Below are 14,931 nucleotides of genomic sequence, written 5' to 3' on the forward strand. Positions count from 1 at the left end.
CAGTGCGCTCTTTCCAATAAGTTATTTAATTTGATCGGCATTAATCGTTTCTCACTATATCGACGATTTTCTTCATTATCTAAGACAATGCGAACACAAGAATAAGTAATAATAAACAAGTCTATTAAGCGAAGCAATCAACTTTGATTGCACTATGTTTAGGATACATAGAAATGCGTATCGAAGCGATGCGATCACGCTGAATTATCTGAATTACCGGCGCGAGACTTTATCGCGCGTTGGCACGAGCACGCCGAACATAGTAGATCGATATCGCACAGCTCAAACGATTTAATATGCTAATATGCTAACGAATGATGCGCGTTTGATTGCACCGCGGATCACGACTCCACGACGAAATTCCTATTCGGCGAGCAGCCGATTTTTGCATTTTTCGCCTCGCAAGAATCCACAGTGACGATCTTCGTCCGATCTCCGGGGAGGAGAACGTTGTTGCTAGAGGAGGAGGAGGTGGTGATGGCGGTGGAGGAGGAGGCACACGGGTTCGCTTTTGCCTGAGCGTACCCGTTCGTTCACCCTAGCGGGGGCACCAACCTGGCTTTACTTCAGTTACACGCCGGGAGAGCTGGCGCGTTGTGTATACGTATACACATGCATACATATATATATAAAACTATGCACACATATATAAAACTAGTTGTATATAAAAGCATATACGTAAGACATGTATGTACATGAATGTTCGCACTGGAGCCTAAAAATACGAGAAAGACCGTGAAAAATTAAGTAACAAAAGCGTCCGCGTGATTTCTTATTCCAAATAGTATCTTTGTATGTACTGTAAGCATCTAGAGTTTGACTAAACGTAAAATATACTCGGACAATTCATCGAGTCATCGACGCTATGACTGTGCTTTTTCTCTAGCGTGACCGAGGAAGGGTAATTAACATCACCGTACGACTGTTTAACCATGGCTTACGATTAGACGTAGCTAAAACACCTGTGTAGAAAAAAAGACTGCTACCGGGATTGAAAAATCACGGCCGCGATATCGTTACTCAATTTTCACTCATTTCTTTCACTCTATCGCTGCAACGCCTTTAAGCGCACATTTCGGGACACCTTGTATAAAGGCATATAATACATTCTCGCGTGTACTTACACCTAGTATAGGTGGGTACACGGGGAGCGTACTGAGAGTGTCCCGGTCGAGCACGACGCGATTCCACGGCCCTTCGCGAAAAGGAGAGAAAGAGAGCGAGCGAGGCAGTACCAACTTCGCCAGCCCGTTCCATGGAAAGAGAAGAAGAGAGAGAGCGAGACGGGACCGTAAAGGCAAGGGAAAAGGACGGACGCTTTTGTTCGACCGCTCCGGACGCAGCGCGAGTCGCTCTTCTCTTCGGAAGAGGCTCTCGACGCTAGGAATGAAGACATTACTGTCCGCGAGTTATGTACTCCGTCGACTGTTTCCAGCCTGGAAGAGCGGAGGCTCTTCGGTCCGCGAGGAGGACCGCTTGCGACGCCTCGCGCCGTCAAATTCGCTGATCGTGCAATTTCCATCCGTCACGATGGAATTTGCACCGCTTTAGAGTCGACGTCGGCTTACGGCCGTCGTCAGTCGGGTTCTTGACCTAAGCGTAAGCGCGAGCGAGAGAGCGGCGAAATTTCGATCTCGGAATACCGACTGCTCGTCGAACGACGGAATCGCGATGAAAAAATCGGATTTGAAAAAAGCGACACTTCGCTGTCGTCAAAACGGAGAAAGAGGAAGAGAAAGTTAGGGATAGACCTTTAATCATTCACACATAAAGAATGGATAGACCTTTAATCATTCACACATAGAGAATAGATAGACCTTTAATCATTCACACATTGTATACCATCGATATCATCTATAAAACTTCCAATAGTAGACTTATAAACTATTCATTATCAGCATTAGAACGATATATACCTATATAATTATTACTTCGCTAAATAGTTAAATTATACAAAACTCGTGATCACAAGTATGTACATTCGAATCGAATACGTAGAGATTAAGAATAACGAGTTAAATTCGATGCGTTGACCATCCGGATGGATACGGGAGCGGTCACCGTGTCCGTCGGACTAGACCTCTGCGGATGATGAGAATAACTGACTTCCATGTCGATCTCGTCGAGCTCCTCCTCCTCTTCCTCGTGGGTATCCGACTCGTCCTCCTCTTCGCCCTCGCCCTCCTCCTCCTCCTCTTCCTCTTCCTCCCCCTCCGATCCTCTGAACTAGATTTTTCATGCGCCCGAGAGAAAGTTGTAATTAATATTGTATATTAAGTATCATTAATCCGTTTTTCAATTCCGGTTTAGGCATTTCCTCATGTCGAACGTGTCAAATCTAGATATTCGCGAATCACAGAGCTGTGCGTGACCACAGAGCTGTGCCTAACAGTTTAATATTCCAAGTGTTTGATATAGATGTGCGACAGATTAAACATAAAACTAAAAAACAAATAACACAAATTATATACAATATTAATTAATAAAAATATTTATAATATTACATACAACATTGATAAATAGAAATATGAACTTAAACACAGCCATTCGTGCACGAATATCTAAATGCGATGCGTTCGATCTAGGAATGTAAGAATAATTGAAAGGTATTAATTGACACGGGATATGTCTCGGCAATGTGTCTCCACAATTTAATTAGTAGACTACCATACCGATGACGATGACAGTGTCCAGTTTCCGACTGATGGTAAAGAAAGTGAGCACAACAGAATAGTAACCACATTAAGGGGATCCTGCAGTGGCAACTACCGCAACTACTGTTGCTGCTCTTCTTGTCATTCTGCATCCGTATTTGCATTACTAAAATAAACTTTCTCGATGGATCTCTTTTTGTACGCATTGAATCTTACTTCTACTTGCACGATATTATTCCTACATGTTTTCCCAAGAGAGGACGATAAACATTATGTATGTATAAACTGCAGAATTTTTGTTTTAAGCAAATATTGTCGTCAGGTGACAGCTGTATGTGCCCAAATAAGTAATATTTTTAATTTTTTGGTGTTTTTGATATAAAATCGCGTTCGTTACCTTAGATTTTTGTGCGGACTTTAATTCTGTAAAAAATTTTTGCAATTTTATAAAGCCAATTAAAAGATCCATCTAAAAACGATAATGTCGGTAAAGCGTGCGGCTGCAGGATCCCCTTAAAGACGAATGATGGCGCAGGCACTTAATTTCCCTCATCTGAGGGATCTAACCCCCAAAAAAAATGATGGCGCAATTTGACAGGATATGATTTTTATATTGCTATTTGTATAAACCGTTAAAAATTTTAAATATACCTCATCTTTTTATCTATTTGATTTTTAACTTATTCAAAACTTGCGTCTCGAAATCACTTTTATCTCGCTCTATACAGGATTTTAATTTATTAAATCTTAAGAAGCTATTTTTTTTTCTATAAGATTACAAATTTCCAGAATTTGCAAGATAATTTAAGATCTTGATTATCATTCGCAAACAAGATTTAGGAATCAATTCGTATTACGTATTTTATATATTTATTCAAGTATTCTGATTTTTCTCTGTTGCTGCTTACCAAACAAATGACATTATGCCTATGCCACGTATGTGATCGTATAACGGTTAAAACTAAATAAAAAGGAAGACCTCTTAGCACTCATCTCTCTCGCTACACAACATATATCAATTTATCTTCTATTTATCATTCTGCTTAAAAATTACGAGACACCTGCGTTAAACCGACAATCGGCAATCGACTCCGACAACCAAGACGCACCTTTACCGAATGGCCAAAATGCACTTGCGAGAGGCGAGAAATAAGTTCGCGTATCTTTGACGGGAAATATCGAGAGGAATTAAGATCGTCGATAACCATGAGAAACGGCCAAATACAGTTAATAAAAAATACAGTTACGCGCGCGATGGATACTGGTCGATGAGGTTTTAGGTTAGGTTAACTTACGTCGCTCACCGTCTTCCCGATCGGAATGTGCTCGTAGCCCTGCACCCGCACATGATCCCGCTGGAATAAACGCAGAGGAAATGTCAGACGCGTTACGGGCGAGAGCCGCGCTCGATCGTTCACGCACTTACCCAGGCCTGGTGCTCGGCTTCGAGAGCGGCGACCTCGCTCTCGTCGTCACAGGGTCTATCGGCGTTGAACCACAGCGGGTCGGTCGCCCGCGGCCGCAAGTCGGGCCACAACGGTCTGATCGACATCGCGAGCGAAATCCGAGATCCGAGGATGAATGAATCGCGGTGAGAAACCTTCCTTGAGTTCTAACGGATCCGCTCCGCTCCCGTCAACCGTGTTTCGAGTTTCGACCGTTTCGACCATCGACACTTTCGACTTTCGACTTTCGACTTCGACTGCGCTACGGAATTCGAACGCGACTAACTGGGCGCGCATGCGCGGGCACGCCGCGCTCTCGCGGCAAACGCGTCTTGCACTTTCCGTACTTTCTGCGCTCTTATCGAAATTCCGAACCCGCGAAAAAACGAATAATTATGATATTAGAGTCGTGCAATCGTATAACTCCGAACACGATGATTTGACGCGCTACGACGAACATCCGGTATTTGAGACACATTCATGATACGTCTTCGTGTGCAAGATTCACCTTTGGACATTAATCGCGGGGCGATAGAAATGATTTATGCGTTTTGAAATTACTTGCGATTCGAAATCTATCGTGGGACATTACTGCGAAATGTTAAAAATGATCGAAACCAACTATTCGCAGCATTAATGAAATAAATAAAAGTTAATAGTGAATTAATTTTAATAATTCTATATACATACAGAGATAATAATACAGGCTAAAGACGATGCACGCACAGAGAAGCGTAATCAACTAATCGTAATTGGTTGAGGATCAGTTTAATATTTATATCTTACGCGTATCGATAAATATTAAGTCATTTTATATATTTATATTAGTTGTATGTTAAATATCTAATAGCCCTCTCTCCCTCTTTCTCTTCTTTCACTTTCACACTTCCCAAACACAATGTCCAAAATCCATAAGACATCTTTTAGTGTGCTGTCTGGATTATTTCAAATAAAAGATAATATGTATCTCTTATATCAATTTAAAAATCCGAATACGAGACACTAGGCCTTTATGCCAAATTTTGTAAGTAAAACGAATAATATTTAGGGAACAAGCAACAGAGCATGCTTTATAATTTTTAAGTATCTTGACGACGACGTCTTATCGTCTTTTATGGTGTGCGCGATCACCGCGCTGTAAGAACGATCACGACGAAATTTTTACAAACGATACAAACTTAATGTTAATTTTCTATAAAATAGAAGTGTTTGATATACTAAATGTATAGCAGATTCGAGAGAAGGATGAGAGGCGCAATGACGGCGATTTTCTTGGGACGCTTTTGCAGGCCGTACAGTAGCGCCACACATCCACTTTCAGGAATTCGTGTTGACACAAACCACCAAAGACCGACAATATCGAAAAATGGATGTATACATAGCACGGACATGAACCAAATTCTCATCGACAGCATCGAAAAGTGGACGTGACTCGTAGTTCCAATTTCTGAAAGTGGATGTGTGGCGCTACTGTACGGCCTGCAAAAGCGTCCCAAGAAAATCGCCGTCATTGCGCCTCTCATCCTTCTCTCTGCTGATACATATACTACGTTTACGCCGAGCGTTACTTCTGTAGTAACTTACGATAAATTTATTTCGCGTAAACGAGTGAATTATCGTAAGTTACTACAAAAGTAACGCTCGCGTAAACGTAGTAAAAATATAAATAACATGTAAAATAATATATGTTCTGTATATTTTATATCGCCGATCGCCGCCGCAAGCGGACTGCTACTGCCATCGCACGGCCAGTGCGTGTCTCACGTGTTCGTGCGGTTACTCACACTCAAATCGAAAGTCGAAAGCAGCTCTTGGTACGCGCGTTGCTCCGCGGCGACGGATGGTGGCAAGTGGCAAGCTTCACGCTTCGCGTGAAAGTCGTACTCGCACAGTTCGCTAATGGACTCGAGAGAGTCGGGAGTGATTGTTTGATTGTGCTCGGACGACGTATGTACGAAGAGAAAGAACGAGACTGAGAAGTCGCGTTCACGAGAGTCTACACCTCATTCCAATTCCGCCATCGTCGCTCGACCCGATTCGGCTGGTGATCGTCGTTCACCGTGACATAACCTCCGCAAAGGTAAGCGACTTTCCCCGATGGTCCTGTATCCCTTGAAAAACTCCGCGTATTTACCGCTTTCTATTTTTTCCGTAAAAAAAAAAAAAAAAAAAGTATTAGCGACTCGTTTCCCCCTCGTGCGACGTGCGCGCGCGCGCGCGCGGTCTTATATCTTCGCGATTAAATAATGTGTAGTAAGCGATTGCTCGCGACCCTCGCTGCGCGAAACCGTATCGCGTATCCTCGGACAAATTTCTCGCGTGCCGTTTATTTCGTCGAGTGTCAGTTTCCCCGCTGATCAATTTGCAGGGGAAGTGACGAATTACCAGGCCGTCTCCGCTCGGTCGCGCGTCCTTATCTCCCCTATTTCCTCTGACCGACGCGCTTCAGGGAGAGCGCCTTTGCCTCTCCTCTCATCAGGGGTGTGCGTATCGCGTAAGTAAAGCGATTTCGGATAACCTTCCACTCCGGCTCGGGCAAACGAAGCTTTCGACCAGTTCTCACATCCTGAAGATATCTCCATGGACGCTGAAGAAAAGTTCGAAGAAAAATTTCTCCGGTGAAAATCCTCCGTATCCATAAATTACGATCCTGAGGATTCTCGTGTACACCTAGAGCGTCGGCTGTTAGTCTACAACTTTAACCGAACACTCTCTCTATTTAGCCGCAACGCAATTCAGAAAGAAGCGAGTAATCCTCCACGAATTACTCAATCGCAGCGGTCGGCCGTGAAACAGGTTTTCCCGAGTCTCTCTCTCTCTCCTCTCGACGTCTTTCCTCCGTCGCCGCATTTCCTCGTATATCGCAGACGTAAAGTCGCTTCGCGCGGCGCAACGTATGTTACGATCCTGTGCCAGAGAGACGGCTCCGGCTGACAGAGAAGAGAACGTTATACCCTATATAACGGGGGCGTTCGCTCTAATTTTTCGTCGTTACAGCGCATTTCGCCTAAATCGCGCGCGAGCGGAAAAGGAGAATACGTAGCGTTTCTTTTTCGCTCACCATACGGCGACGGTGAAAGCGGATACCGGATAAGTACCTGTCGCCGCGCCGGGTCGTTCGCGGATAATCGCGCGTGCAACGCGAAATTCCGTAACGGATATTTATCTGCCGCCTCTGCTCCACACCCCACGACGACGAGCTGATTGATCGTGATTCACCGTCATTGATCCAATTGTGGCCAATATCGTCAACCCTCGGTCGGAGAATTTACGTTATCCGACGATATGCGGACTATGGCGAATTGGCGAGGCAGCGCGCGCGAAGATTTCAATTTCAACGAGCATATTGCGTTTTTTACTCAAATACGCGCGCACGTCTTACATCACGTTATTACGTAATTAATCCGACCGATGTTCGACCTCTTTTCCTCGAGGATTATGGGGGTTCACGCCTATATAGGTCGTCTTCGAATAATATTAAGAATCTTATACGAATTTTTCGCAAAGTCGAATAAAGTCTGCTTTGTCTTTTCCTGGGAAACGAGAACTTACGATCGGATCTCAAGCTTCTGTCATAAAATAAAATGTCCTTCCAGCAACGAAATATCTGAAAACGAAAAAGTTTTCAAAGTCATTGTTACTCCAGCCAGTCAGAAGTTTGGAGACGCGTTTGCCCTTAGATTCCAATTTCTATATATTATTTTATTTCGTGCCATGTAATTTTTGTACTATTTGAAAATCGGGATTGCAAAACGCTAAGTTTTAGATAATATATTTAGATGGAGAGATAAGTGCATATGTTGAGAATTGAGTTCTTACTGTTCTTAGCGGAATGGATGCCATTAAAGGAACACGCGTAGAAATGTTCGCTGTAATGAGACCTGATATAGCTTCACACGCATATGTGCCCCTGCATGCACGATATATTATGTGCGATTTTAATGTAACGAAACTTCTCAGCAACAGAATTCTTACATATAGTATAGTATATGTCGGGTTCTCCGCACTTCCTTTCACCTGCAAGGTCTTTGACTGATTGATATTTCCCGTTAAGGTATACTCAATGATTTTTACGTTTGATAATTATAAATGTTTGAAGGTGAGGTGCTTTTCGTTTATTAAGTTTCAGAGACGTAAATAACTAATACATTATAGAAATATCTAATTTCTATCTTCTTTATTAATTTTGAATTAACTTTAACTCGGAATTTTATTTATAAAGATATTTTATGTCGATTTCTTATAAAAAGGAAAGAAACTTCACATCTAAGAAGACGTAATCAGTTCGTTTAAAAAATTTGAGTTTATTGCAATGAGATTCTGTCGCGCATTGCCGCGACGCAGCAACTTCTGGTACTTTCATATTACTTTCACATTTGGATCTCTCACGAGAATTTATTCGTCCATTAACTCGAACGTCACGATCCCATCGTCCGAACAATTTGCGCTAACTGATCGATAAGATCAAAATTCTTGCCTTGCTTCCGGCGATATTATAATGCTCATTTCCCTTCAGGATTTTCCGGTATTTCGATATAAGAAATTCCCTGCAGCACGACGGATTGTCGGTCGCGTATTGACGTCATTTTTGCCATTTTGTCATGAAATCATATCAATAGTATTTTCGTATACAAAATTTTATCTCGAGTATCTCTATATTCGATAACTATAGAACAATAAAACTCAAAGATTCGATTTTCGATTTCAGCTACAAATTTTTTCTTTTAATTATATAAGTTTTAGTCAAAGTTTTTGAAAGTTGAGTTCCAGTCGGAAATTTTTCTCTTTTATTCGTCTTTGAACAATTTGCAATCGATTTTAACCTCGATTTTAACGAAAACATCGGAGAAGTTCGTCATTCGCCAAATTTCCAATTTTCGGTATTAAATATCCCTGCAATTAACTCCGAAATTATAAATTCATTAAAATAGTATAGTTTGAAATTAAATAAAAACTCGCGTTTTATATTATAGTTTTTTATACTCTTAAAATTACATTCTCGAAAACCTTTATTTCTTATCGTGTATAACTTGAAAATATTGTTTTTTTTTTACATTTTTAAAGTTCGATTCTAACAATAAGTTGATAAAATATCTGTATTAGAAGGTGTCTTTAAAATATAATATTTCGTATACGACTGAATATCGTAGTCGATTACCGCCTTAAGTGACTATGTCAATTTAAATTCTTGCAAATGGGAAATTGAATTTAAAATTCAGAGAATTCCCAAAAAAATGCATACTCTTGAGATTACACGTACAAACCTAAAACGTACTACGTATCTATTCTAATTGCTCGCGCTTTGTTCGGAAACATATTCTAATTGCTGACTTTGTTCGCAAACATATTTTTACCGAAACGCAAAGACTTTATCGTTGTTACTTTTTCCTGCTGTTTCTTCCGGATCGGCAGAACATCCTGTGTTTTTTTCCAAATGTTTCTCGTAATCATGGGTTTTAATCGCGGTTTCTGCGGTTGAATCGCTGCTGGATAAGTAATGATGAGTCGTTTTCGTCAACCGAAACGTTCTGTTTTTGACGTAACGGCTACTTCGTTTACAGCTTCGCTTTTTAATTGAGCCCTCGGGTTTCATTACGAGACGTTTAGCGAGATGTCCCACAAGAATTGAGCAATTCTAACTATACTCGAAAACTATCGGTACATAATCCTAAATCCTACTACGTATATACGACATGTGTTATGCAATCTTAGACCGAGATCTTAGACCGCTACCTGGATGAGATAGCCGGCGGAAAAATTAATGATACGAGGAGAGCACTCGTAACGATAGCAAGTCGATATTCAAGTCCTCGTACGTTCCATCGCCGTGTTTCGTTTCGTTGAAAAAATTGGAACAATAGTGCTTGTGCGAGCCACGGGTAACACGCGTCCACAGTGAAAGCGCATTTAAACGCGTTCACCGAGGTATCTTTATCTGTTGCTTATTTTTTCCACGACAAACGGGCACAATGCGACACAAACGTCGGCTTGGCTGTTCTTCGGACAAAGTCTCGATCTTGTTGCTACACGCGTGCAAAATTGACCCTTATAAATGTGTTCGCGACGGCGGAAACGCGTAGGTGACGTTACACGGATTATTGTTAGATTACTATTAATTATAGATTATTAGATTCCTCGCTCAAAAATTTTTTGCGATTTATCGTCTTTCTCGATTATCATTTATTTTTCATTCTTTATCGGCGCACTTTATCGTTGTAATTCGAGCTCACAGTCGCTGGTTTGTTTATAAATACACGGCATTGCAGTGATTCTTTTGAACACGTATCGTGCGGCGTCGATCGATAAGATCCCGGAGCATCGAGATATATGTGTCTTATGTATCGCTTGTTATCGATGTTGCTGTAGTTCTAGAGTAATATTTATTAATATATCTTTATTATCTTCATTTATTTATTATTTATTTAACATCACACATAATTCGCTGTATTGCCACCGCTATCGACTTTCTTCGTTTGACGTCCATCGACATTTTTTGTTACGACATTTATCTTCGCTCGGTTTTTCTGAATTTTAGATTTTTATTATGTCTTTAATATGCCTCCCCAGAACACACTCGCGAATGTTAATTTTAATTTAATGGCAGATTATATGATTTATGGTTTTTATCGGATATTTAAAAAATATCCGATGTATTTTTTCAAGTAAAGTCTATTTGAATATGAAATATTATTTTGCTATCTACATGATCTTATATAAGCTTATGTTAACTTCGAGAACTTTATCTTACATTAAGACAAGATTTAGAATATAAGAATTAAGATTGCGAACTCCATATATTAATTTTCCTTTAGTATAAACGGTAGTAAAGTGGAGAAATGTCTTATCTTAACAGTACATAAATACACGTTTTGCGATATGCGATGGACACATTTTTGCAAAACATGCTTGAATTTAATCGGTTTAAATTAGGCGCGTTCGAAAAAATAACATGAACAATTTTTTATTTCTTACATTGTTATATTCCTCTTGTCGTATAGGCATTGTGCAAACTTATAATTTCTTTTGGAGCAAAGAGAATAAACAAAGTATTCATTTTTACTTTGAAGTTTTAATCGAAGAACGGCTGTCTTATCCGGATAATAATAGACAACTCAGCATGTTGCAGATGTATAAAAATAAAAAGCATACCTGTAAAGATATTGAATTTCAAACGCTAAGGAAAAAACTTATTTTATAAAAGATATTTATAACTAAATCAATTCGAGTCTATATCATTGCCAATCATTGGTCTTCGAAAAAACATTTTATATCGTTTTTCTCCTTATTATTTGTACTTTATTATGCATAACAAAATTTGTGTAAGTCATTGAAGGAATAATAATAGTAATACTGCCCTTGAAATATAATTTCAAAAGTAACTTTGAAGCTGCTATAATTTCGACTAATTGCAGCTCTTCACGCAAGATATCGCTGATGATTGCTTAAGCTCTTTTGTGTTGTCTTCGACTTCAACCCATTCGAGATACTTTTAGCATCGCATTACAGAAAACTTCAACGCCTGCACTTTAAGCGTGATATAATATCTCGAATATTTCAATATATATTAAATCACACGCGCGTAATCGCACGTCTCATCAGAGTACGTGGATTAAATTCTGTCGTTATATCGCAATTTCAGGCGTATCATCAGCGCAAGTCGCGTATCGCACATCGATTTCTTTATCGCAATCCAACAGTGCGTTTCGATGTAATGTTATTTGAATCATTGAAATAATCAATTGTAAACTCTTGAAAAAAAAGTGTGTGCTTCTTTAGTTACCTTATTAGAACTGTAACAACGTGTGTAAATCTTGGAAAATTTTTATAAATCGTATATTTTTTCTCTTACGTGAATCAATCACAGATATCATACTGCATATGGGAATGAAATAATTACTTAAATAGAGTTCTGCATGCAGAATGAGAAATCAACTCATACAAAACACACACACAAACGAGTTTTTATATATCTTTAAAAAATGAGATTGATATTGAAATTTTTCAAGTCTCCGTCGTGCTTCCGTCCACTATGATACTGAAAGATGATACAGAAATTATTACTATTATAACATACATGTCTCTCGAATGTGTACAACAGTTTAGGGAACGCCGAATTAAGAAGCCTTCCTTATTCCAGGTGTCTCACGATTACCATATGAACAGTACGGAAAACGCGTCCCATGGTATGCACATGACTCATCATGGTATGGACCATGGAAGCATGAATCATGGCAGTATGGACCACGGGAGTATGAACCACGGAAGCATGGACCATGGAGGGATGGACCACGGCAGCATGGGCCACGGTAGCATGGTCCACGGTGTCGAGGCCTCGACGGACGACGCATGCAGCGGGATGAGCATGCACGGTATGTCGGTACGTATGATCCGGTCGTTCGAAACACGGCGCCGTTAACGCACAATCTGCTCTCTACGTGATTTTCAGATGATATTCCACACCGGATTCTGTGAGTTAGTGCTGTTCGAAAATTGGAAGATCTCGACGATAGGCGGTCTCATCGGCTCGATGATTGGTATCGCTATCATGGCCGCGCTCTACGAGGGCTTAAAATATTACCGGGAGTATCTGTTCTGGAAGACGTACAATGCCCTGCAATACAGGAGCGTCACGGTGCCCAGTGAGAAGAACGTAGTGGCCGAGGACAACCGGGTCGTTCAGTAAGCTCTCTAATTCTTCCGATGAGTGATCCTGCGAAAACCATTGCATTCATTGATATCATTTTATTATGTGAATAATTTGTAAGGAATTCCGAAGAGTGGTAGAGATTTTGATATTTTAATTTAAGAGACATCATATATATACGAGCGTATTATAATGAATATGTTCCAAAACCAAGAAGCAATATTTTTTGCAGGATCAAGTATATAAATGACATGCGTAGCTTATATTGTAAATCTAATCGTTGAATCGCTTTTTTAGTATGGTTGGCGAAGTAATTCACAAACAACCGTAAGTAAATCTTACGAAACACTGAGATTTTCTTTCAGAATTATGCTTTGTCTATTAATGATAGCGTTATTAATTAACATGATCCAGCTTGTAAATAGCAGCGATTGTTTGTCAGTGTTTCGTTAAGTAATTCTGATACTATTAAAATGCATGCGTGATATATCCTCTTATGCTCCTTTAGGCATAATTAAAAAATACTATTTGTCGAAGATATTTTCAACATAATTGCCTTATTATAATTTTTATACGCTTAGTGTTATGTAATCCTTTATTTTAACAACTAGGGTTTTCTGAGTGAGTTTTCTATGTGTGTGTGTGTGTGTGTGCGTATTCATATATTAAATTCATTACAAATAAATTCTAGTGCATGTAATAAATATTTATTAAACAACTCAATCCTTAATTGATTCTAAATAACCCCATTCTTTAATTAAATAACAAAAAAGTACCTAATTATTAATAAAATTGAGTCATTTAGAAAAAAAGTTTGTTATCCGTTATATATTATTGGAAATTATATGATTCACCAAATATATATGTCAATATATGAATACACATGATCTATATTAATTAATAATTTTAATATAATAATTTTGATATTCCAATAATATAAATAAACTGCATGAAAAGTATCCGTTTTTCGCTTTGTATTTGACACTAATGTGGTTTTATGTGGTATGCTACAAATAAATGATTTAAGTGAGTTTGGACATAACGAGCTGTATTAATCTGTGCAGGCCAACTATGATGTCCTGGATGCATTTGTTTCAAACGTTTCTACACATCATACAGATCGTCCTGTCTTACTTTTTGATGCTAATCTTCATGACTTACAATGTCTGGCTGTGCTGCGCCGTGGTATTTGGTGCCGCCGTCGGTTACTTCCTATTCGGCTGGAAGAAGTCGGTGATCGTAGACGTTACGGAACATTGTCATTAGCATTTAGTAAATTGCCCTAATTTACTCTTCCCAAATCGTACTTGCGCGAAAGTGCGCGCGCGACTGCATTCTAGCGAAAATCCGAAAACTGAGAGGACGCAGATTAAAACCGCGATATTGTCTTCTGCGTATCAAGAAAGGACGTATAGGGAACTATGTTCTCTAAATTCATGACACACAGTGAATATATAAATACAGCAGGACGCAACAAAAAAAGGAGAAAACTATTTATTCTAGAGTTTCATAATTTAGCTGTTGATATCTTACATATAATTCCTGATTTTTATCTTAAAAGGTAAGCCAATTACCCTTAAGTTACTTTTTATCATACATTCTAAATAATTTTATTACTCTACAATTTATAAACTCTACACATAGATAAAGGAGATTTTGTTGAAAAGATTATAGGGTGATTCGCTTCTGTGTCATGAAATTAATACAACTCCATAAGGAACCATTGTGGGAGCTTGAATCTTAGACGTGTATAAATGTGGTAAATTGTAAATATTAAGATATTCGTATAAGAATATACTGTCCAATGTACACACTTTTTCCCATTTTTATATTTATACTATTCGTTTCTATTGTTATTCTTTTATAAAAATATTCGTTGTATATCAGGTATGCAATATTTGGGAAAGAGTGTGCTATTAAATAATTGTAAAACATTGCAATACGTTCACGTATTATTACATATTAACGTATTATCACGTTAACATGTAAATTACATGTAAAATATCATGAAATATAGCTTCAAATGCGAAAAAAAGGAAGAAAGTTTAAAAAGATGAGAATTATATATATATATAATTCCTGTTCTCTTTTTAATTCCCGTGTTATAAACTCTTGTTTTATTGTTATTACTTATTATATCCATTTCTTAGTTTACATTTAAATTTTTTCATAAAACCTGAGACGCAAG

At 39.0% G+C, this 14,931-nt stretch overlaps 2 protein-coding genes across 4 annotated transcripts; one reads left to right on the plus strand and one right to left on the minus strand.

Annotated features, from left to right (window-relative positions):
• Positions 1 to 1,801: 1,801 nt before the first annotated feature.
• LOC143897420 (uncharacterized) lies at positions 1,802 to 4,347 on the minus strand. Of its 2 annotated transcripts, none has more exons than XM_077406203.1 (3): positions 4,081 to 4,347; positions 3,959 to 4,009; positions 1,802 to 2,226 (listed from the first exon to the last, which is right to left on the minus strand). In XM_077406203.1, exons 1-3 carry the CDS (start codon positions 4,204 to 4,206, stop codon positions 2,002 to 2,004), a joined length of 402 nt encoding a protein of 133 aa, XP_077262329.1. In that variant the 5' UTR covers positions 4,207 to 4,347; the 3' UTR covers positions 1,802 to 2,001. The 2 variants fall into 2 exon arrangements, with proteins under 2 accessions (XP_077262329.1, XP_077262254.1); XM_077406128.1 differs by having other exon boundaries at positions 3,950 to 4,009; positions 4,081 to 4,344.
• A 1,570-nt stretch (positions 4,348 to 5,917) lies between these two features.
• Ctr1a (Copper transporter 1A) lies at positions 5,918 to 14,357 on the plus strand. Of its 2 annotated transcripts, XM_077405792.1 has the most exons (5): positions 5,922 to 6,179; positions 12,237 to 12,476; positions 12,546 to 12,778; positions 13,041 to 13,070; positions 13,808 to 14,357. In XM_077405792.1, the coding sequence occupies exons 2-5, from the start codon at positions 12,255 to 12,257 to the stop codon at positions 14,007 to 14,009; spliced, it is 687 nt and encodes a 228-aa protein (XP_077261918.1). In that variant the 5' UTR covers positions 5,922 to 6,179; positions 12,237 to 12,254; the 3' UTR covers positions 14,010 to 14,357. The 2 variants fall into 2 exon arrangements, with proteins under 2 accessions (XP_077262009.1, XP_077261918.1); XM_077405883.1 differs by lacking the exon at positions 13,041 to 13,070 and having other exon boundaries at positions 5,918 to 6,179.
• The last annotated feature ends 574 nt before the right edge of the window (positions 14,358 to 14,931 follow it).

The sequence above is a fragment of the Temnothorax americanus genome, unplaced genomic scaffold (genome assembly GCF_048541705.1).
Source record: "Temnothorax americanus isolate GAGA-0224 unplaced genomic scaffold, ASM4854170v1 Scaffold1, whole genome shotgun sequence".
NCBI lineage: Eukaryota > Metazoa > Arthropoda > Insecta > Hymenoptera > Formicidae > Temnothorax > Temnothorax americanus.

Coding starts and splice junctions, on each gene's coding strand:
- LOC143897420 (XM_077406128.1), bottom strand. CDS start 4,206: ATGTCGATCAGACCGTTGTGGCCCGACTTGCGGCCGCGGGCGACCGAC. Junction 4,010..4,080: donor AAGCCGAGCACCAGGCCTGG/GTAAGTGCGTGA, acceptor CGTTTATTCCAG/CGGGATCATGTGCGGGTGCA. Junction 2,227..3,949: donor TCGGGAAGACGGTGAGCGAC/GTAAGTTAACCT, acceptor TGAAAAATCTAG/TTCAGAGGATCGGAGGGGGA.
- Ctr1a (XM_077405792.1), top strand. CDS start 12,255: ATGAACAGTACGGAAAACGCGTCCCATGGTATGCACATGACTCATCAT. Junction 12,477..12,545: donor TGAGCATGCACGGTATGTCG/GTACGTATGATC, acceptor CGTGATTTTCAG/ATGATATTCCACACCGGATT. Junction 13,071..13,807: donor GAAGTAATTCACAAACAACC/GTAAGTAAATCT, acceptor TAATCTGTGCAG/GCCAACTATGATGTCCTGGA.